Below are 25,419 nucleotides of genomic sequence, written 5' to 3'. Positions count from 1 at the left end.
TTGATGGAACGTTAAACTGGTAGGCTTCTTGCTTCTTAATATTTTTCTCGTGCATTTCAAAATCATGAAAGCCATCAAGGTTCCTCTTGATTCTCTATCCTTGCTTGCAGCAACATATATTATAATTCTGTCCAGTGAATCATTAGTGGTTGTTTGTTTTGGAAATATGTGAACACAAGAAGGTTTGGAAGGTTGTTGAGTGATACTGGAGGGGAATAGGATGACCAGTGGGCTGTCATTAACAGTGATTGATGACTGTTTAGGGGTGAGAGGAAATTTCAGTTGCACTAGAATTAGTGAAAGTGAATAAAAGATGCAGGTACAAAACAAGCATGTAAGTCACAGCGCAACATATACTGCGTCACAAGGTACTACAGACTACTCGTACAAGCAGATTATCTGTGTCTGTTCTTATATACAATATATGTTTGTTATACCAAAATTGAAACCCTTTCAGTTTTTGTAGATGCACTCAGATGTGATTGTTGCATTCACGGTGGGTCTCCATTTGATTAGTCATTAGTGATGTTAATGACCGAGTGATCGCTGGAGTAGGTTGGATAGCTGGGCCATTTACCTATGTAAGAATTGTGTGTCAGGAAAGATAATGTGAGGACAGTGTAGCATACGACAATAATCACTGATAGAGGGCTAGATTTTGTACTACTCTTTTAATACATTAGTGCTCTGTGCTAACCTGTTATCATTACTACTAATTCAGCTGTCGTCGTATTTTGTATAAATCTTTGTGACTCAAGACAACTTGCAACAGTGCTTAAACGTAACTCTTTGATAGAATGAATAAACTTTCTGGACTCATAAACAAACTGCTGTTATTTGTTTTGTGATCACTTGAGACTTTCAGAGCCCTTTCTTGAGATATTGGCTGGTGGTGTTTATTTCAGGTTGTGACATTCTCAAAGAACTATCCTCTTTTTCTCATAGTGGGTGTTGAAGTTGAGTTTGCATGTGAAGGTTATGTGTACTTATGGTGGAATTGCCCGAGGACTTCTCTGTGCTCATTGCTGGCATGTCTTCTCACTTGCTACCTGCAATTGTTGCTCTCCATGAGATAGTTGTCTATAATTCAGTTGAAACCTCTTATAACAACATTGAAGGGACCAACAGTTTATGGTCGTTATAGCTGATAGTCACACAAACTGGGCTATTATTTTGTTTATTAAAAAAAATTTGGTATCTGTAAATTTTAGACCACCATAGAGTTAAAACTTCAAAAGGTAACAGAAATTCAGTACACTTACTGTATTTACAATACAGTAATTGTGGAGAGGGACTGAAGAGGAATTTTTCTTAGGTTTATGAATTACATAAAGCAGTGATATGCAAGCAAAATGAAAAAAAAATCTGTAATAAGTGAAGAAATGAGTGGCAACAGAGTAAGTCATTCAGTAATGGCAAACATGGTCTAGGATAATGAGAGAAAGAAAAAGTTGAGCATATTTAAATCTTATTGTAATTGCTGTGTAGTATGTCTTGAATGACACAACTTCATTCCAGGTACCAGATTGCAAAAATTATTCAGCAGTACCAAAATGAAAAGACAGTATCCTGCACTTAAATTACATGAATACTTACACTTTCTATGATGTTTCTCTTTAAAATGTGCTACAAATGTAAGGTTCTGCACCAAACACATTGAATATATCCAACACATATAACCACAAAACATCAGTAACAAATACACTATTATTCCACTTCTATACTTATGTCTATAAGTAACACATATTGGAATTTAATTTTTGAGTTTTCTACAGTCACAGCAAAGACATGTTGTTTAGTTTTTTTAACCACTTGTTTTAATTTTAAAATGCAATACAGTGACACATACTACAGTATACTGTCCTACTTAAGGTAATCAGTTATCTTTGTTTACTTTTTGCATTTACGAGTAAGATGTGCATACACATTTTGCATTTGATGATGCATTCATTTTAATGCCTCATTATTGTTATTTGTACTAAACTCTCTTTCTTTAAGTGGTGGCACAACAAACTGTTCTTCTTGTTAATAATTATGTTTGGCAATACTCTTGGCTTTGGATGTCAGTTAAAATTTCCTCTTCACATGATAAGATTGTTGTCTATCTGGATGAGATCCTATATTTCACAAATTGTAAAAATGAACATAATTCTTGCTCTAATCCCACCAGAGGTATGTCATCCTCACCTTCATCATCAGCACCATCAGCTGTTGCTGTTAAAGAATCACCTTCACCAATGATTGGTGATAAAAAAATCTTTGAATTCTGCATGTTTAAACACTTGGCAACTGCCTTTCAGTGACACTTTCCAATGCTTTTACCATTGCCTCAAGAACAATGAAAACTGTTTTCTTTTTCTTTTTTTTTCTTTTTTGTATCAATTTCCTGTACTACGTTTTCAGAGATTATATAAATTGCTAATTCATAGGTTGTGGAACTGAAGTGGCATTTGGAGATAAAAACACAAACTTCATGCACAGCACGTTGTTGACTACTTGTCGAGCAAGGCAATTGTTGACCAGAAGAATAATTTTTCATTTCTTTGATTTCAGCTGGGAGTCCCAGTTATGTAATCACTTTTCAAAAATGTCAGCTGTCATGCAATATTTTGCATTGTTTCCATACACTACCGATAGGGAGTGAATTTTTTCAAAAGTCTAGGTTTACTCAATTTTCCGATCCTCAAAAGTTTTTCTTTACATGCTCCTGTTATATCCACAGCAACCATAATTGTAATTCTTGTCTTATACATTTTTCCCCTTCCAAACACTCTTCATCTTTAAATTTCCATGTCTTATACAGGGTAATGTTGTAAAACAAGCCATTTTCATCTGCACTGAATATATCATTTAGCTTGTAACCTTCACACAAAGTAGGTCACTTCTTAGATAACCACTTGTCTGTTATGCCATCAGGTACACTGGAAACTTCACAAATTTTCCCAGCAATAATATCATGGTGTATCCGAGATGAAACACAATTGAAGTTTGGATTTCACAACAGACGCACAAATTTGTTGGCATTCGCTTCAAGAATAGGTCCATTGATTGGCACATTTTTTTATCTTTGCTGCTTAAACAACTTAAACGGAGCCTCTTCAATACCTTTGTGCTCAGATGATCTCACGTACTTGATTTTTAAAGAACTGTGTTCAAAAGTAGTCTGTCTTTTCTCTATGTCCTTCCAGATTGCAGAAATCTTTGAGTGTGAGACAGCCAATTCCTTTGCGATCCTAACTTGTGTTTCAATATTTTCTAATTTTCGTATTACGTCTGACTCTTCTTCAATACTAAATACATTCCTCTGTTTTGTGGCATCTTTAAAGGGATTCTTGCATTGACTGTTTAGCACACATACTGATTTGAAACCAACAGTCTACAGAAAACAAGAGTTTGAAAATAACTGTTACATTATTGTTAGTAATCACCAAAAACATAACAAATGAAAATGAACATTGGACATTATGGCTGATATATCTCTCCAAAAATGTAATAAAACTACATCATATTTTATCACAATAAGCAATGTTGTGCTAAGTGATTTTTAAATGTAGAATTTATATAGGTTTTAGACAGGATCATTAGATTATGCTGTTATAGTTAATACATTCTTAAAAACGATGTCAGTATAAGTGGTATTGACTGTATGCTTATGGAACTTGCTCTTCCTTGTTGAAGTTGTTGTCACGTTTGTAGATCTAGATGGCTTCTCGGAGCAAATTTATAGAGTAATTCCTTTCCATGGGTAGAACTTGAGTTATACTGAATATTTGACAGTGGTACGCATCGCTTTATATGCACTAAGTGATGGCCTATTTTTCTTTTTGCACCAGCCAGCAATTTCATTTATGTTCCATGATCCTGGTGTTAACAGGTCGGCCTGTCATTGGTTTGCAGGGAGTTGGAATCAGGTGGGGTTTCCCTCACCTCAGATGAGCCTCGGGAGGCCCTTTATCTTCTCTGTCCTACATACCTGCCCAACTCCTGTACATCTAGTTGTCCTTCAATTACTTCTATTTCCAGATGGACTACCTCTTGACTGAGTGTGTGATGACCTCACTGTTTAGTGCTTTAGCCCCCAACCACCCAACCAAGTTTGTGATGTGATTCACATATACACATCCTCTCTCTCTCTCTCTCTCTCTCTCTCTCTCTCTCTCTCTCTCTCCTGTTCAGATTACATCAATACAGATGAGTGTTCACATTCATAAATATGGACTTCACAGTCATGTGGCATTGTATACGGGCACATTGATTTGTCTTGCTGCTAAAAACTTCATATTTCAAGAATATCAGCTAGTACTAATTATTGCCAACAGGGAGCACGACTGAGCAGCGGTGAGCATTCAACTGTCCTTAAGAGGTCGTCAGGACCAAAGCCAGGCTACAGCAGCAACTCTTGCAGTGGCAGAGATTCCTCACTTTCAGCACTGGATCAACGAGCAGGAATGGGAAGCAGTAAATTTGGCCACAGCAGTGGGCAAATAAAACGCACTTCATCACTGTCAAGCTCGGTATCAGGGTCCGGGGTTTCCGGAACACAATCAAAAAAACACAAATTGGCAACACTGAGGGATATAACTATTACTGAAGCAGGAAAATATTCAACATTAAGTGATTTCGCATTTTTTGATAAGGTTAGTTGTGAATATATTATACTAAATTGCCTTTTGCTCTACCATTAAATTCCCTAGTACTTTAAAAATTTGTATTTATTATTGGGAAGGTTTCTTAAATGATGATCATACTCTGTTTAAAATTAGTCACTTGCATTTTTTTGTAGGTGAGAAAAGCTTTGAAAAACACGGAGGCATACGAAAATTTCTTGCGTTGCCTTACACTATTCAACAATGAAATTGTGTCCAGTTCAGAGTTAATTCAACTTGTCACACCATTTCTGGGAAAGTTCCCAGAACTGTTCAAATGGTTTAAGCGGTTTATGGGCCGTAGTGGAAATTTGTACCAGTTGCCTAGTTCATCACATAATAATGCATCAGAAAATTCACACAGCAATGGACATCACCCAGACAGAATGATTGAGTCATTGGAAGAGATAGGTAAGATATTATGATGCTTGCATTTTATTTTAATTATTTTTGTACAGTTTATCACTTGTAGTCAGAGTTTGTCATAGTACTGATAACTTCAGGCTGTGGAATACATTACAGTATCTTCTTTCAGATTATACAACATGCAAAAGACTTGGTGCTAGTTATTGTGCTCTGCCAAAGAATTATAGGCAACCAAAATGCTCTGGAAGGACACCTCTGTGCAAAGAAGTTCTGAATGACACTTGGGTCTCTTTTCCCTCGTGGTCAGAAGATTCAACTTTTGTTACATCAAGGAAGACACAATATGAGGAGTTCATTTACAGATGTGAAGATGAGAGATTTGAGGTGTGTATACTTTGTCACTTTTATTTTATTTTTAATAATTTCCGTTGACTTGATTAGCTTGGATATATAAGTGATACAGTTTTCAGTACAGATCTGTTAAGTTATTTAAATTTTCAAGGCTCACATCTTAGTATGTTCATGTTTCATTCAGGAACAATTAAGCTTTTGAACAATGGGTAACATATTGTTTGATAAAACCTATGCTAACTTAATTGTACACTAATGTTGCTGAATGCAAAGTTTCTGTTGTTCCCTGAACTTAAATTTTTGTAAAACACATAGTACAGAATAGGCAAATATTCATAGTAAACGGTAGTACCTTCATTGAGAAATGACTGTTATTAGTATCTTCATTTTTCTTACTGTTACGTTGAGACTGTGATATCAATGTTATGGTTGGATTAATGACATCTCAACACTGTATGTGTTGGCCACTCTATTTCTTATGACGTAATTTTCATAATCAGAATTGTGGCTAAATAAAAAGCTGGACAAGTACAAGGAGGACTCCCACTCTGAGGGTTCTATACAAACATCATTATTTGTGTAGACAGTTCTTTGTAGGTTTTCATAAGTGAGTTTGCGAGAATGAAAATATTTGCATAAATGGCCGTATCTTTTGATTTCATTGACTTAGATGCTTAAATATGTTACACCACCAACAGATCTTATACCTTAGTATTTAACATAAATTTCAACTTGAGACTTCTCCCCTTTTCTGAGAAACAGGGGCCTTAACAGATGGACAGACAGTCAACAAATGCTAAAAAAATGTGGTATAATTACAGAGTAACAATTTTCAGATTTTTTCCTTTACTTGTACAGCAAAACATTGCTTCTTGCCAAATTTCAGGATTCTAGGTCAATGGGACACAGTCAATAGGTATTAATGAGTAAGTTTTCGTGTATCAGAATATGTGACATAAAATGGCCGTATTTTTGAATTGCACTGACATAGAAGCTTAAATTCTTTACATACCAAGACACCTTAGACTTTGGTATTTGCCATGAATTCCAACTTGATATCTTTTTGTGTCCGTTAGAAAAAGGGGTCTTAACAGATGGACAATAAAGTGATCCTATAAGGTTTCTGTTTCTACTGATCTACAGAAAACATAGTGGAAATTACATTATCGCAGAAGCACAACATCAAAAGGAAAATATGCTAATTTGTTTGAATCTCCAGTCTGCACATATTCTTTGCTGTAAACTTGTGGAGTTGAAGGTGCGTAGCTTGAGAGTACATCATGTGAATTAGATTCACAATGACAGCTTCAGAAATACAGTACAAGGACAAATAGGAATAGAAGTTGTCAAGGGTTTTACATATTTAGAATGTTAGCAAAGAAATCAAACCCTCAGCAATGATTGTTGCCACTAGTAGCTAATATGACTCATGTAATCATCCCATGAAGAGGGTATTGGAGTAAACCAATCTAGTAGCCATGGCTGTATGTGACATTCCTTTTCATTTGTGTCAAAGGTACCAAGCAAGGTCATACAGTGGTGAAAAAGTTGGACATCTATTAAACCTCGAGCGGGTCCACCGACGTATAAAGTGCGTAAACCACTAATGACATTGTTTTGTAGTGTTCAATTGTGCTCTTATAGTTGCAAGCCCAAACCTGTTCCTTCATTATTGCTTCAGTTAGCACAGTGCTACATTGTGCTCTCATACATCCAAGTGAGCAACAGTAATATAAAATAAACAGTAAGCTCGGTGAGAAAAAATTTATGATGCATGCAAGAAAATGACACAGATTCCAAGCTAGTAGTACAATCCCACAGTGAGGCAGTTGACTGGGAGGTAATTAGCAATCAGATAAGTGGTTGGCTGGGATCTGATGCAACTGCACTGTTTAATGCGTTGAGTGCGACTCTAATGTGGGGTAAAACTTGTACGTGACAACAGAGTGATGTAATGAAAGATTATTTTGTTATTGTTTAATTAAACAGTGATTTAGCTCGTATAATGTAAGTTTATTTTACCTTTCTTTTATTTAACTAAGATTAAGCTGTAATTTTGTCCATATATGCTTACCTTGGTAACATATAGACAGGTATTCCTGTAATTTTGTCCATATATGCCTACCTTGGTAACATATAGACAGGTATTCCTTACCCGTGTACAAAGTACACTGCATACCAACTTGTGTTATAAAAAATGGCGCACCCACTCGAGGTTAATTTGGTGTGATGTTAAAATCCTTGTCCACTTGTCCTGCCTTAGGTTCTTGCTAGCTACCGTAAATTTATTCATCCTAAAGTCAGGATGGCTTCTTCAAAACAACTTTTGCTGAAATTCCTGCCCCATACTCAACCAGCATAAGCTTTTTTTCTGTCTAATAATCTATGGAATGTTAAACACCAATGTTGCTTTTTTTTATCAAGAGTGAAATATCCAGAAACTGGCTTGGGGTTAAATTATTTGCCACACACTGTAAACTGCTTGCAGATTATATATACATAGATGTGAATTTCAGGGAAAGTGCTTTAGGAATGGTGCAATAGATCTTGCAAACATAGGATGACAAATAGCTGTAAAGCTCTGGTTGTTTCCATACAGAATGGTATGTGAAAGGAGATGCTGTGACCTTAGTTTAAAAAAAAATGCCGTGGTCAAGCCAGAGTTGGTGTTAACACAACAGTACTTCACCAGGAATGATCCTATCAAAGGAGTTGTGTTTTTTCCTTTTTTTTCTGTTAAGAAATTGGTAATCCAGTCACATACGATAGGACAAGCATTGCTTGAAGTGCAAGTCACTTCGACTGCCAGGAAAAATGGAAGACTTAAAAGTATTTCAATCATGGGCCTTTGGATGTCTAGTGTGACGTGTGCATAAACAACCATCAAACTTGCAGGAATTATGAGAAAAGTATTGTAAACAGGATATGGACAGGAAAAGAACTACTGGGAGAGATTCACATATGTATCAGACAAAACTGCACAGCAGAGAATAAAAGCATAATTCATTCAGCACTAACATGTATTGAGTGTGAGTTATGAAATGTGTTGCAGTTTAGTCCTCAGTATAATTTGTATTTGCATACGCTGACAATCCAAAAAAATTTTGAGACTGTAATTAATAAAAAAAATAGAAAATGTTAAGATTGTGGCTTTAATACTCTGTGTGTTCTACACTGTCTCCCCTCACTTGTCTACAACACACAGAACATTCATACGACCATGTGACACTGTCAGAAAAGCCATCACATTGGCTCGAATGTTGGCTATGTCATCAAAACATTGACCCTTCATATGAATTTGTGCATTTCATTGCTCTGCAATAGTTGATAATACCAAGTGTCATCACCTATAACTTTTTTTCCCAGAAAAGTATTGTCTACATCTTGCATTTCAGTCAAATCATGGCAGACATCTGTGCATCATTGTTCTTGTTTGGAAGGCAAGAAATGCAGGAGAAACTTTGCACACACTTTTTCTCTTGTTCAAAATATTCTGGAGAAAGTCTTGAACATTCAACTTGAGAGATGCTGCTCCATTGTGATTTGTGACTTGGGAACACTGATACACTGAGGCCACATGCCCACTGCTTAACACTCCCTGCTCACAACAGCTTGGTTGAATACACGTCTGTCGTTTACAGTTGCTAGTTCAAACTGTGACTGTAGTTGTTATGCTGATATCACTTATACTTCAAGAATAAAAGCAGTCTCAGAATGTTCTGGACAGACGTGGCATAAGATAGGAATAAAGAGGTATTAGATGGTTTGCCATGGATGCCTTCTTCTAATTGCTATCTTATGAATTATTGTAATGACTTAACACATATATTTAACCTCCTATACCTTCTTGAACCACAGCATTACTACCACCGCACACCACAAGGCTAAATGTCACCTGGTGACATTGTGGGCATGTGATACAGTAAGAAAAATACTCAGAGGAGGAGGGGGGGGGGGGGGGGTCAGTTACCTGAATGGTACGGAAATTGGGGGACGGGATATACCTGTACAAACAAATGATTAATTACATTTAAAAAAGAAACTGGGCTATTTATTCAAGAGAAAGAGCTTCACTAATTGAGCAAGTCAATAATGATTTGGTCCACCCTGGTCCTTGTGAAGGCAATTATTTGAATAAGATCTTCCCAGTTTTCTAGCTGTGTCAATTCAAATAGAATTCTCTAACTTTCGATGGCTATCTCCACCATTGTCCTTGAGAGTAAAAACCACTGACTCATAGGGCTGGCAGTGTTTTCTGCTTCTATAGGCACTATTTTAGCTTCTGGCACCAATCAGAGGGGGGCAAAATGACACATGCTTAGAAGATTAGTTTGGTAACTCATAGTAGTTCCAGCCTGCCATGGGACCAAGTGATATCAGTTGGCACAAGGGGCTGGGGCAATGTTTGGAACTACTGCTCCCATGTCCCTACAAGTATCAAGTGCCTGTCTTGTCTTTCGATATACAAAGCCCACCACCACGCCGTACTAAGTGTGTACCCTTTTTCTCTATTAAAATTGTTGCTGTTCATTCTTATCTCAGCCACCTCCTTTATAACTAGAATTCCAAAATGTTGGCTCGTGAGCCAAGACTCTCATCTTTTCAATCTGTACTTTGTGTCTGTTTTCCAGGCAATTCTCAGCTATGACTGACTTGTCGAGCTCCTATTATTTACTCTGTCGCTTGAGTTCGGTACCGTGCTCTGCAACTGTGTGAATTATTTGTTCTATATAGATGTTGCTGCATTTGCAAGAGACACCACACACACTGGGCACATGAAGAGCTATAGCGTTTTAACAGGGTGCAGAATCTCATATTTTGGGGGCAGGCCCAAACACTGGTCTCAGTCCATGTCACTGCAGCACACATCATAACTTGCTGCTAATTGCCGCACCATATGGCAGGAAAACAATCGGCTTGAGCTCTTCTACCAGTCTCTGTGAACATGTCTCTGAAATGCTTCAATTCAGAGTGTAGGTGGATGTCATCAGAAATAATATTTGGTCTGTGTACCAGCAAAAGAAGGACGCCTTTTGAATTGGCAGAAGTGGCCAAGCCGGCTGCTTTCCTGCCATACTATGCAGCAACGAACAGCAAGTTAGGATGTTTCCTACAGATACATGGATTGAGACCAGTGTTCTGGCTGGTCACTAAGATAAGAGCTACACTGTGCCCTGTTAAAGACAGCGTGACTCTTCACATTACCAGTGTGTGTGGTGTCCCTTGCAAATGCAGCAGCATCTATATAGGTTAAACAATAAGCACAGTTGTGGAGCTCTGTATCAAACACAAGCAACATATTAAACAAAGGGAGCTTGACAGGTCAGCCATAACTGAGCACTTACAGGAAAATGGACACAAAATACAGTTTGAAAAGACAAGAGTCTTGGCTCATTTATCAACGTTTTTGGATTCTGTAATAAAGGAGATGGCTGAGATTATAATAAACAGCAATAATTTTAACAGAGGCCAGAGGTACATGCTTAGTTAGGGCGTCAGGACGTCAGAGTGGCCCTTGGATATTGAATGGGAGTAAAGACAGATGCTTGTGCTTGTAGGAAGGCAGGAACACCAGTTTGAAATGTGGTGCTGGGCCCTTGCGCCACTTGACACCAGTCGGTCACGCAGAGGGCCAGAGCTGCTATGTACTACCAAACTCACCTTCTGTGCTTGCGTTTTTTTGGACCTCTCTTACTGGTGCCCAGATGCTGCAATCGTGCCTCTATAAGAGGAAAACAGTGCCAGCCCCGACAGTCAGTAGTTTTTACTCCCAAGGTGATGGTGGAGATAGCCATTGAAAGCTCAGTATTTGATTTGAATTGACATGGTTTGAAAATCGAGAAGAATTTATTCAGACATGCCATAGTGAAAGATTCTGAGGAAGCAGTTATTGAGCTTGACATTGATTGATATATTCGTTCAATGTCTTCCTGAAGGATATAGTGAGAAATTCCGTCCAGTTCGCGTGTTGGACCATCAAAACCACAAGATGGCTTGTGGCCCTGCCCGTAATGCTCTAAACCTTTTCAATTGAGAAGAGATCTGTTGACCTTGCTGGCCAAGGTAGGGTTTTGTAAACATGAAGACAAGTGGTAGAAACTCTCTCCATGTGCGTTGACAGGTTTTTTTATTCACATAGTCCTGCACAGTTTGTGGTACCATGTGTACAAAAATGGCAATGTTTGCACTAATAGCTGCTGGGGAGGGTTGAGAGCAGCTGTCTAATGTCCTCTTTTAACATGCTAGCTGTATGAGAAATATGTTCTTTTGCTGTCCTGCCCTGCACAAGGAAAGGCTCAAAAGAAATAAGTTGAAGAAGAAATTAACAGAAGCTAAGTCACATTTTTGTCAGAATGCCAGTTGCTATTGCCAGAGAAGAGGCATTGATGTTCCAACTGACTCATTTGGTGAAACCAGTACTAATTTCCTTGCCTTATCCACTAGCACAGTATTGGGTATTCCTATTGCCGACGGTCCGTACTATGACTGCTCACGCACAATGAGACCTTAAAGGTGTTCATACTATCGTGTAATACTAAACAGAATTTATTGATCAGTTGATAAAATACATATAGGGTCTATCCTCATTTGTTGCACCATAGGTGGAGCTAGGTTAAAGTTGCATATTGTAGATGCATTGGGTGAGTTTTGTAGTGAGGTATGCATCATTTACGAGTTGGGTAAAATATTAATTGTAGAGGTGTCGCATGTCTTGACAGATGTAGTGTGGATGTTAAGTTAAGGATTACTAGGATTTTACTCTGTATGACTCTCATTTCAAGACTGACATAAGAAAATCACTCTCTTTGTGTAGAAGTTAGTTAATGAATTCCAGTCATGGATAGTGCAATATTTAAATATGAACTCTTCTGTTTTGTTGTGCTTTGGTTCCAATGGTTCTCAATTGAGCTGAAGTAATATGAGTAATCTTTTGATGCAATAGATAACTGGAAATGAAAGCAATTACATGAGTGGTATCATAACTGTTGGTGTACCTATACCCAAACATAAATCCCTGCCACAAAGTTGTGGGTGGAATGGACGGGAGCATTTAATATTGAAAGTAGCTAAGCTACATAAATACAAAAACTGTCATTTATTGGTGAACTTGGTTTGAATCAGAATTTGAGAGAGTATCTTTAAAATTAGATAGATATCAACTACAGAGATCACACCATAAGTTTTCGAAAAGCTTATTTCCTTATTGATGATTAAATATGCAGTTTCTGTCTTAGTAGTGTTCTACTTGAGTGCCGCTTTACTTTACTTTCCTTGACTTTCCTCTACACATTACTGGCTGCTTTCAAACATTTGATTCCTGTGCCTGCATTATTTCTGTTTTGATATTTGTATTTACTCTTTGTTTTCTTCTTCCATTTTCTCTGTAGATCTTTCTTTTCTAATCAGTTATCTGTCCATTGCTGTCATCTAATTTTTTATGATCTGAAGTTTGAATTTAATGATGTTGGGTACGCTATGATCATTTATGAGCTGTGTCATGTACTTTCACTTTTTTTTCACACACAGCTGCTTCCTGCTGCCACTCTTCTCTGCTACCAGTAAAATAAACATTGGTTTTGAAAGTTTGAGATTTAAAATGTTAAATATTTTTTCTTTGTTACCCTTGTCACAATTGTCCGTTAGGGTTTTGACTATTGGCATTTATCCAGTGTTTACAATTATATTATATTTTCAATGCTTATATTTTACTTTTATGCCTTTATTAACCAGGAATTATCGAACCCTTAAACATAATGCATTGATATTTTAATAAGATATAACACTTGCATTGGAGTCTATTGCATTTATGCTCCACATAGTGTCATTTGTTTTATGATTCAACTTCATTTATTTTCCATCATATGTATAGGAATATAAAAAATGCTATTCGTCTTAATCTTAATACATTAATTCATTTGCAACTTTATCTTATTTATTTCAGCTGGATCTTGTGATAGAAACAAACACTGCAACAATTAGAGTCTTGGAAGGAGTAAATAAAAAAATGTCACGGATGTCACATGAAGAATTAGTAAGATTCAAATTGGATGACTGCTTGGGAGGATCATCTCCTACTATCCACCTTAGAGCTGTTCGCAGGTATTTCTTTTTTTATTGTACATAAGATGCTACTACACTATTAAAGTTCTTGATTTTTTTTGTGTCACAAATCTTAAAATATATGTTTGTTAAAATGGCTTTAATGCCAAAACTAGACATGATACAAATATGTGAATGCTACCAGCCACTGCTGCAACTGTCTCCTACCAATCACCATTTAGATCTTTTTCATAATTGTACACTTTTGTCCACAGCAATGCTATCAGTGTTTTTATGTAATTTCTGGAATCATAAATGTAGACCACATTTCTCAATGTCAGTCACATGAGTGAATTCGATAACTCATTTAATTCGTCTCGTCAACACAGAGTTTGTGTTACTTGGTTTCTGTGTGGGAACTAGTTAAAAGTGGTGCCCACGAGGTTCAATCTTAGGGCCCTCAATTTCTCCTCTGTTTCTTAATAACCTTTCACAAGTAACATTACCAGCTGCTTAATTTCTTTTGTTTGTTGGTGATACTAACACTGCAGTACTTAGGAAGTCAAGTATAGTTTTTGAAGGAGCTCTTAATGAAACCTCTGTGCACACTAATAAAGAATTTCTAATTTATTGTGATTAAGCTTCTAACAAGCTAATTATATGTAGTTCAAAAATGGCAACAAGTTCTCCCCAACATATGGATAATATATTAGGACATGTAAATATAAGTGTGTCTAAGGAATTATCACTTGATTATAAATTCAGTTTGAAGGAGCATATCATAGAACTTCCAAAACAACTAAGCAAAATAGCTCCCTTGCAAATGTTGTCAGATCTAAGTAAAAATAATAAAAAAAGGTTACAAACTTTCCTTGCATTCATTCCAGGATGTCATCCATGTCTAGAAGTATGTGATAGAAATCATTTGCAGTGTGACTGCTAAAGTGTCAATCAGAACCCATTGCTCAGGAACACACATTTTCAAAAACTCATTGAAAACCATGAAATGTTTTGTTGCTAATTATGTTAAGTTTAGGAGAAGGCTAATGAATTTTTTACAATGGGCAATTCCTTCTACTCCAGCTATGTAATTCATAGCAGAACCAGTTAATGTACACTGATCGGCCAGAACATTATGACCACTGACCTACTATCGATATAAACCCATCCAGGCAATAGCAGTGTCACCTGGCGAGGAATGACTGCTAGTCAGACACACACACGATGCATGTAGTATCAGTAAGTGTGATGTCCATGTGTAGAATGGAGAAGATGCAAGTTCTACCTGAGTTTGACTGAGAGCACACTGTGATGACCCAGAGGCTCAGCACGAGCATTTCGGAAACTTTATGACTTGTCAGGTGTTTAGGGAGTTCTGTAATGAGTGTCTTCAGCACTACCAAGGTGAAAAGATGTCTATTTGTCATATGGTTGTGTGGCCACCTCTCATTACAGGTATCGGATGTTGTAGGCTGGGCAGACTGGTAAAACAGGACAAGTGGTGAGCTGTGGGGTAACTAACATCAGGCTTTATTGCTGGGCAAAGTACAATGTGCCTGAACACACAGTGCACTGAACAATCCTAACGATGTGCCTGTGCAACCGACGACCCATGTGTTTGACAATGTTAACACCATGACATTGGGAACTACGACTGAGAGGGTGCACGTGTGTATCAGCACTCTACATTGGCGCAGTGGCAGAGCATTGCATGGTCTGATGAATCTCAATACCTTCTTCATCATGCCAAAGGGAGGACGCAAATTTGCCAGCTTTCAGGGAGGGGAACAGCTCCTTGACGTCCATACTGCAGGATGGAGACAAGGTGGCGGCAGTTCCATTATGATCTACTGAACATTTACATGGGCTTTCGTGGGTCCACTGGAGCTTGTGAAAGGCACCGTGACAGCCAAGGAACATCGCACACTGGTTGCAGATCACAAACACCTCTTCTTGACGATCATGTTTCATGCTAAAGGTGGACGTACCAGCTATTAGGTAGGTGGTGATAATATTCTGGCTGGTCATTGTATATATTATTAACAGTATCACATAATGTGAGCTCTGAGTAATATTTGACTGCTACACCCTTCTGTGCAGTAATATAATCTGTGTAAGCAATTATTGTTAACTGTCACCTCGTCCCTGCTCCTGCTTTTCTTATCTTATGAATGGATTTACATGTTTGTGACAACTTTCTACAATAATTTGTGCTCCCTGCCGCCGTTCGATAAGCAGCTGCTGCAGCAAGTCGTATAACCCTAGCTTACTTATTTGTTAGATAGTTTAATTAATTTCTTTGCGTGTTTTTGGGTACTTGCATTGTTTAATTCATATATTTCGGGCGTATTATAGTATTTGACAGTTGTAGCATCGCGCTTTAGTGTTTACTTCGTAGATTCTTATTTAAATTGCGTGTGAGTTTCGTATAGGAGGTGCAATTTCGAGTTTTAGTTACTGTAATCGTAAATTCAGCAGATTGTAGCGCAGTCGTTAGGCATTTGTACAGGTTAGTTGATACATTCTTTGTGTGTTCCGCTTGCGTTATCTAGGCACGGACTCGTGTTTCAGTAACTGTTGTTAAACATCAATTAGAATGGACAGGGACTGCGATTGCTGTGTTCGGATGAGGGCTGACTTGGCATCCCTTCGCTCACAGCTGCAATCGGCGCTGACTTCGGTCGTGCAGCTTGAGGCTGTTGCCAATGGGCACCACTGTGGGGAGCCGGACTCGGGTATCACGGGGATGTCAACCTCATCCCGTCTGTCCCCAGATCGGTCTGCCGCTGTGGTTGCCCCGGTTGCTGCCCGCAGTGGGGCTGAGCCTCGCCTGTGGTTGATTGGGAGGTCGTTCCAAGGCGTGGCAGGCAGCGAAAGGCGTCCCCGGAGGCTGATCAGAAAGCCTCCTCGGTGCGTCTGACAAACCGGTTTCAGGCACTGTCTCTGGCTGAGCCAGATGCAGCTGCCTGCCCTGTTACAGAGGATCATTCTCAGCCTTCAAGGTCCGGGCAATCGCAGAGGGTGGGCTTATTGGTAGTTGGGAGCTCCAATGTTAGGCGCGTAATGGGGCCCCTTAGGGATATGGCGGCTAAGGAGGGGAAGAAATCCAGTGTGCACTCCGTGTGCATTCCGGGAGGAGTCATTCCTGATGTGGAAAGGGTCCTTCCGGATGCCATGAAGAGCACAGGGTGCAGCCAGCTGCAGGTGGTGGCACATGTCGGCACTAATGACGTGTGTCGCTTTGGATCTGAGGAAATTCTCTCTGGATTCCAGCGGCTATCTGATTTGGTGAAGGCTACCGGTCTTGCTTACGAGATGAAGGCAGAGCTCACCATCTGCAGCATCGTTGACAGAACCGACTGCGGACCTTTGGTGCAGAGCCGGGTGGAGGGTCTGAATCAGAGGCTCAGACGGTTTTGCGACCGTATTGGCTGCAGATTCCTTGACTTGCGCCATAGGGTAGTGGGGTTTCGGGTTCCGCTGAATAGGTCAGGAGTTCACTACACTCAGCTGGCGGCTACACGGGTAGCGGAGGCTGTGTGGCATGGACTGGGCGGTTTTTTAGGTTAGAAGGCCTCGGGAAAGTGCGGGATGGGCTGCAATGTCAAAGGGTGCTTGGCAATTACAGGACGTGCTTGGATCAAGGAACAGTCAGAATTATAGTTGTAAACTGTTGTAGTTGCGCTGGAAAAGTCCCTGAGCTTCAAGCGCTAATAGAAAGCACAGAAGCTGATATCGTTATAGGTACAGAAAGCTGGCTAAAGCCTGAAATAAGTTCTGCAGAAATTTTTACGAAGTCTCAGACGGTGTTCATGAAAGATAGATTAGGCAGAATTGGTGGTGGAGTGTTGGTGTCTGTCAGTAGTGGTTTATCTTGTAGTGAAGTCGAAGTAGATACTCCGTGCGAATTGGTGTGGGTGGAGGTTATACTTAACAGCCGAATTAAGTTAATAATTGGCTCCTTCTACCAACCCCCAGACACCGATGATACAGTTGCGGAACAGTTCAGAGAAAGTTTGAGTCTCGTAACAAATAAATACCCCACTCATACGGTTATAGTTGGTGGGGACTTCAACCTACCCTCGGTATGTTGGCAAAAATACTTGTTCAAAACCGGTGGTAGGCAGAAAACGTCTTCCGAGATTGTCCTAAATGAATTCTCCGAAAATTATTTAGAGCAGTTAGTCCACGAACCCACGCGAATTGTAAATGGTTGCGAAAACACACTTGACCTCTTGGCCACAAACAATCCAGAGCTGATAGAGAGCATCATGACTGATACCGGGATTAGTGATCACAAGGTCATTGTAGCTAGGCTCAATACCATTTCTTCCAAATCCATCAGAAACAAACGCAAAATAATTTTATTTAAAAAAGCGGATAAAGTGCCACTAGAAGCCTTCCTAAAAGACAATTTCCATTCCTTCCGAACTGACTATGCGAATGTAGACGAGATGTGGCTCAAATTCAAAGATATAGTAGCAACAGCAATTGAGAGATTCATACCTCATAAATTGGTAAGAGATGGAACGGATCCCCCCCGTGGTACACAAAAAAGGTCCGAACGCTGTTGCAGAGGCAACGGAAAAAGCATGCGAAGTTCAGAAGAACGCGAAATCCTGAAGATGGGCTAAAATTTACAGACGCGCGAAATTTGGCACGTACTTCGATGCGAGATGCCTTTAATAGGTTCCACAACGAAACATTGTCTCGAAATTTGGTAGAAAATCCGAAGAAATTCTGGTCGTATGTAAAGTACACAAGCGGCAAGACGCAGTCAATACCTTCGCTGCGCAGTGCCGATGGTACTGTTATCGACGACTGTGCCGCTAAAGCGGAGTTATTGAACGCAGTTTTCCGAAATTCCTTCACCAGGGAAGACGAATGGAATATTCCAGAATTTGAAACACGAACATCTGCTAGCATGAGTTTCTTAGAAGTAGATACCTTAGGGGTTGCGAAGCAACTCAAATCGCTTGATACGGGCAAGTCTTCAGGTCCAGATTATATAACGATTAGGTTCCTTTCAGATTACGCTGATACTATAGCTCCCTACTTAGCACTCATATACAACCGCTCGCTCACCGATAGATCTGTACCTACAGATTGGAAAATTGCGCAGGTCGCACCAGTGTTCAAGAAGGGTAGTAGGAGTAATCCATTTAACTACAGACCTATATCATTGACGTCGGTTTGCAGTAGGGTTTTGGAGCATATACTGTATTCAAACATTATGAATCACCTCGAAGGGAACGATCTATTGACACTTAATCAGCATGGCTTCAGAAAACATCGCTCTTGTGCAACGCAGCTAGCTCTTTATTCGCACGAAGTAATGGCCGCTGTCGACAGGGGATCTCAAGTTGATTCCGTATTTCTAGATTTCCGGAAAGCTTTTGACACCGTTCCTCACAAGCGACTTCTAATCAAGCTGCGGAGCTATGGGGTATCGTCTCAGTTGTGCGACTGGATTCGTGATTTCCTGTCAGGAAGGTCGCAGTTCGTAGTAATAGACGGCAAATCATCGAGTAAAACTGAAGTGATATCAGGTGTTCCCCAGGGAAGCGTCCTTGGACCTCTACTGTTCCTGATCTATATAAATGACCTGGGTGACAATCTGAGCAGTTCTCTTAGACTGTTCGCAGATGATGCTGTAATTTACCGTCTAGTAAGGTCATCCGAAGACCAGTATCAGCTGCAAAGCGATTTAGAAGAGATTGCTGTATGGTGTGTCAGGTGGCAGTTGATGCTAAATAACGAAAAGTGTGAGATGATCCACATGAGTTTGAAAAGAAATCCGTTGGAATTCGATTACTCGATAAATAGTACAATTCTCAAGGCTGTCAATTCAACTAACTACCTGGGTGTTAAAATTACGAACAACTTCAGTTGGAAGGACCACATAGATAATATTGTCGGGAAGGCGAGCCAAAGGTTGCGTTTCATTGGCAGGACACTTAGAAGATGCAACAAGTCCACTAAAGAGACAGCTTACACTACACTCGTTCGTCCTCTGTTAGAATATTGCTGCGCGGTGTGGGATCCTTACCAGGTGGGATTGACGGAGGACATCGAGAGGGTGCAAAGAAGGGCAGCTCGTTTTGTATTATCGCGTTATAGGGGAGAGAGTGTGGCAGATATGATACACGAGTTGGGATGGAAGTCATTACAGCATAGACGTTTTTCGTCGCGGCGAGAGCTTTTTACGAAATTTCAGTCACCAACTTTCTCTTCCGAATGCGAAAATATTTTGTTGAGCCCAACCTACATAGGTAGGAATGATCATCAAAATAAAATAAGAGAAATCAGAGCTCGAACAGAAAGGTTTAGGTGTTCGTTTTTCCCACTCGCTGTTCGGGAGTGGAATAGTAGAGAGATAGTATGATTGTGGTTCGATGAACCCTCTGCCAAGCACTTAAATGTGAATTGCAGAGTAGTCATGTAGATGTAGATGTAGATGTAATTGAAAAAAGTTTTAAAATTTTTTACTTAGGCCTATGCCACTTCCTTCAGAACCAATTCATTTAGGAACTGCAGAAGGGATTCCTAAAATTAGTATATTTTATGTACTTCATCAGTTTTCCTGCCTATATTATGAATGAAAAGTTATTGGGCAAATGGCTTGATCATTGTGTCAGATGTGCACAATATTTCAACAACTGAATGAGTTGTCATTATCAGGTGCACTGATCAACTCCTACCAAGAGGCTGTAGCAGCTACTATTTGTATGTGCACATGCTTGTGCAACTTTTTCTATTGTTTATATATTGTGCTTGTCCGATGTGATGTCCCACCATTCGCTCAAGATCTTTTCCTTTATGTTTTATATATTTTTATTTTACTGTCATGTTCCATATGCTTGAGGATCTCCTAATAATAGGTCCGCATAAGAAACAGTACGTTTAATCTAATCTGGCTTTGAATTCCTAAACGTTTGTCATATTTTCTTCTTATTTGTTTCTCTTCAAATACAGTATTTTTTGTTTCTTTTGTTTATCTAAAATAATGTTCCGTCATTTCTTAACAATGTGAGCATTTTATCTTTGATCTTGTTTAGTTGTATTGTACCAATTCCAAAGATTCCAAAGAAAGTTAATGACAAATAAAGAAAGAGAGAATTAGTGTGGATCATAGAATCGTAAACAAAGAAGCATTTGCAAAAAGTTTTGCAGCAGGGGATTGTGAACAAATTCAGTCTTTACAGCAGCAAGTAGCTCACTGAAATGAATTACGTTTATTGTGCTTTGTCTCAGATAAAACAACAAAAATGCAGAGAAAAGGCAGCATAATAACTATTTGAATTGGCACGTTACACAACAAACAAAAATCCCTGTCAAAAACAAGTAAATCCTTTTTTGCTGTATATTGAATGAACTGTACCATAAAGCACTTTTCAAAGTCTGTAGAGTGGTCTCACAATCCATTTTTCGTATGAGTGTTGCCAATTTACTGCCCTCACAATTATTACTACTTTCACAATTATCTAAAGTCAAAATGAGACTGATTCTGCTATTTTAAGTTTGACAAGATCTTTAAAAAATAAAAGTTATTTTTTTCTGCAAAGTGAAACATGACTTTCCATATACTTCTCATTAAGTACAGTATATGGAACACGAAGTACTGTTGGTAGGTGCATTTTAGAAACGATCGGTATAAAACATGTAGATTGTGTTGGATAAATTAATCATTTAGTTTAATTTTTTTACAGGCCATGACAGTCTTTTTTACCTTACTTCTTGCTTATCAGTTACATGTAAGATCATTGTACTACATGTACTTTTCTATTATTGTTTAAAGGTTATATGGTGATAAGGCACCAGATATTATTGAGGGTTTGAAAAAGAATCCAACTGTAGCTGTTCCAGTAGTACTTAGAAGACTCAAATCTAAAGAAGAAGAATGGAGAGAAGCTCAAAAAGTGAGTAGAGGTTATGTAGTTACTTAGTAATAACTGCTTGTGGTGCATCTGAAAGCAGCTACCTCCTTCTTCCAAATATTTCTTTCTTTGATGGAATTATGAGTATTTAGGCAATGACTCTCCTGTAGTAGAGCTGTAGTCTCTAGTCAACATAAGCAAATGACGTGGCAGATGAATTCCCACTTGAAAGGCACAGACACTTAGGGCATTGTATAATTCCACATGGTAGATAAACGATGTTACAGAGTAGAAGATAAATCAAACAATCTTTTGTTGGGTTGGTTGGAAGAAACTCCAGAATATGTTGTGAATCGGATTGAGTTTCTGTGGAAATATATGGAATACACAGAGTTTTCTTAATTGTATATTCTGGTTCCAAAACTCGGGTTGTGAATCTTATAGCACACAATACAAATGCATGAAGAACAGTTAACTTGTTTATTGAGCCAAAGCCTAGATGCCACAGAATACAGTAACAAGGAAGTGACAGCCGAAGGCAGTACAAAGTTAGTAGCGACATTCTATCTCAACATAGCATTGCAGATCCATAGCGTAACCAAGAGTAAAGTCCGAACTCTTTAGTGTATCCATATTTTTGGTATGGCCTGGTATGATGACAGTGAACAGTACGATGAAGGATGATAACACTACAGATAATCTGCCAATATAATTTACCACAGAAAAGTGTCAAATAAGACTGCAATAACCAAAATGATCATCGTTGATCAGAGGTAAGTATAACTAAAGCCCCAAAAAAAAAAATTGGTCAAGTAATCGCTGTAACACGGCTACACATTAGTATTGAGTCTCCAGGAAGATTGCTGGTACCTGCTAGGTGGAGTGGCGTAGCGGAGTGATGAGTGGTGCAGACTCAGTTGAAGCTCCAATGGATGGGAAGCCGTAGGCACCCAGCACAAGTGGCCTAGAACAGAGCTGCAGCTACAACTGCAACTGCAACTGCAACTGCCTGCTGGAAGTTGGTGGAGGTGGCTTAAGTATAACGCAGGCGGAGATTATCCATAGAGTGTTGCTGAGCGTGTGATCCACAGAGGCAAGCTAGTCTCCCCTGATAGCAGCGCCGCCGTTGTTGCAGCATGGGCTGCAATGTACTAGCGAGGCACCTAAACATTCTTCAAAGGAGAAGTACCTGCTGACCACAGGCTGGCAACCTGCATGGTGCAAACTTCATGCCAGAAACTGGAGTGACTGAGTATGCAGGGATCCAGTCCTGCATACTCTACATTGATATTGTGCTCCAAATGTCTTGCTGATGTCCACATTTTTCTTTTGTATGGTGTCAGTGAACATTTACATTTATGGACGTCTTCTTGTTTCTTTGTAACAAAACTATTATTGGTTCTTTACCAATTCATTCCGCACACTTTCTTGCACAGAAGAAACACTGGCTGACATCACAACTTCTTAGGGGCTACTGTCTTCCCTGTCACAAACTTCTGTTTTGCCAATGTTTTACAATGATTTTCTTTTTTGCATATGTTGGATAGATATTTCAGTATCTTGGTAAATAAATGTGGAATGGCTCCTGCTTGTAGAGACTGTCTTCCATTTAAAATTACAAATTTTTACCATTGTGATAAGTGCTTGTACTTGTAAGTTCCTGTGTGACATGTGAATCACATACAAAATAATTTTGATTATAATTTCTGCCTTGTGAGGATTTTTTTGCACCCATTTATAAAAATTTGGAGGTATAAAGACATATTTAACTTCACTTTCTTTTTCCATTTTTTCTTCTTTTTGTCTTATTAAGTACAAGCAACTGAAAGTCATAACACTACTTTCACACTACACCCTTCACTGACACAATGTTCACACATAACACCAAAAACAAAACCACCAAGTAAGTGCAGAAAATGTCAGCAGTTACCGTCCAATAAAAGATCAGTTCTACCAACTTTAGTCTTAAGCTACAGTGCTGCTTGTAGTTCATGGGAATACCACCTGTCCTGTGCTACCTGTGTTAAAGTGCTGCAAGACAGCACACTTCCTCTCTTCTGCTCACTATCTTATTACCAGTAAACTTCAATTAAAATACTAGGATAGTCGATATCTGGCAGAGGTAGTGGGACAACTCTGATCAGTGGCAATGATTTTATTCTCTCTTCCTGAACAGAGTGCAAAAGTTTCAGGTCATTCCCAATCAGGACATTATGCATGTTTCACAGGAGACGTCCTTATCTGACTCGCCTTGAATTACTCGAGCTCAAGCAGGCAGACAAGTGTGAAGTCATAGGAACTCTAAAACGTTTTGTCCTCCTCTGTGCATTATTCAACACCTCTGGACAGAATATACCATTTACCTCCACTTTATACATGAGTGTAAGAGACCCCAAAATGTGTTGACTAAATAATGAAATAGACAACAAAATCATAAGAAGAATATAAGGATAGGTATCACCATGTTTTTCCCAGTCTGCTGCATGTGAAAAACAAGTAGAAGGACTATACATCATACATTATAGGACTATGACATTAAATTAGTGTTATAACTACAATAACAATATCTATATGATATTCTCAATGCAAAATTCTCAACAAAAGCAAAACGAGGATAATGGAATGCACTCGGGGTGATGTTGAGGGTATTAGATTAGGAAATAAGACACTTAAAATAGTAAATGAGTTTTGCTATTTGGGGAGCAAAATAACTGATAATGGTCGAAGTAGAGAGGATATAAAATGTAGACTGGCAATGGCAAGGAAAGTGTTTCTGAAGAAGAGAAATTTGTAAACATTGAGTATAGATTTAAGTGCCAGGAAGTCATTTCTGAAAGTATTTGTATGGAGTGTAGCCATGTATGTAAGTGAAACATGGACGATAAATAGTTTAGACAAGTAGAGAATAGAAGTTTTCGAAATGTGGTGCTACTGAAGAATGCTGAAGATTAGATGGGTAGATCACAACTAATGAGGAGGTGTTGAATAGGATTGGGGAGAAGAGAAGCTTGTGGCACAACTTGACTAGAAGAAGGGATCAGTTGGTAGGACATGTTCTGAGGCATAAAGGGATCACCAATTTAGTATTGGAGGGCAGCGTGGAGGGTAAAAATCGTAGAGGGAGACCAAGAGATGAATACATCAAGCAGATTCAGAAGGATGTAGATTGCAGTAGGTACTGGGAGATGAAGAGGCTTGCACAGGATAGAGTAACATGGAGAGCTGCATCAAACCAGTCTCAGGACTGAGGACCACAACAACAACAACAATGCAAAATAGTATTATAACTTAAAATATACCATTTGATTACTTAGTTAATACTAACAATAACCTTGTAAGTCCAGCAAAGATTCTAGATCTTCAAAACCTGAGCCATATATGCAGGACTGCATAGGATATAATTTAAATCCATGATGGAATGTAACAATATTATGAAAAGGATGGTAGCTACTCACCATATAGTGGAGATACAGAGTCGCAGATAGGCACAACAAAGAGACTGTCTGTCACAAAGTAAGCATTCAGCCAGCAAGGCCTTTGTCGAAAATAGACAAAAAACACACACACACACACACACACACACATACACACGAGTACAGTCTCTGGCAGCTGAAGCCAGACTATGAGCAGCAGCACCAATGCATGGTGGAGGCAAATGGGTAAGGGCAAGGAGGAGGCTGAGGCCCTCTTTCTGCTGCCTTCCGTATAACCTCAGACTGCACCTAGCTGCCCTACCTTCTCTCCACCTCGCCCCTGCATGCTCCCCAGCAGCACTTCACTGTCTTCAGCCCCTACCCTGCGATCCCTCCCTCTCCCTGCCCTACCCTCTGGCTTCAGCTGCCAGAGACTGTGCTCGTGTGTGTGTGCGGTTTTTTTTTTTTTTTTTTTTTTTTTACAAAAGCCTTGTTGGCTGAAAGCTTATCTTGTGACAGTATTTTCATTGTGGCTACCTGTGACTCAGCATCTCCGCTATATAGTGAGTCACAACTACTAACTGTGGGGGTGCAGACTCTGTGTACGAGATGGCATAAAATAGGTGTTCAAAAATCTTCACCTACTATGACGTAATCCGGGTGAAAGATTCTGATTACCGTATTTGTGCTGCAGCAGACAATCTGAAATTTGATACTGAAGTTTTC

General features: G+C 39.1%; 1 protein-coding gene across 1 annotated transcript in view; it reads left to right on the top strand.

Annotated features, from left to right (window-relative positions):
* The window catches only part of LOC126297921 (uncharacterized), a 264,238-nt gene that overhangs the window by 141,890 nt on the left and 96,929 nt on the right, over positions 1 to 25,419 (top strand). Inside the window, exons 36-40 of the mRNA XM_049989236.1 lie at positions 4,320 to 4,637; positions 4,784 to 5,057; positions 5,182 to 5,396; positions 13,306 to 13,463; positions 21,202 to 21,322. Coding sequence (XP_049845193.1) covers positions 4,320 to 4,637; positions 4,784 to 5,057; positions 5,182 to 5,396; positions 13,306 to 13,463; positions 21,202 to 21,322 — 1,086 coding nt within the window. The remainder of the gene's footprint in view (positions 1 to 4,319; positions 4,638 to 4,783; positions 5,058 to 5,181; positions 5,397 to 13,305; positions 13,464 to 21,201; positions 21,323 to 25,419) is intronic.

The sequence above is a fragment of the Schistocerca gregaria genome, chromosome X (assembly GCF_023897955.1).
Source record: "Schistocerca gregaria isolate iqSchGreg1 chromosome X, iqSchGreg1.2, whole genome shotgun sequence".
NCBI lineage: Eukaryota > Metazoa > Arthropoda > Insecta > Orthoptera > Acrididae > Schistocerca > Schistocerca gregaria.
This window is presented reverse-complemented; position numbering and strand designations above follow the sequence as displayed.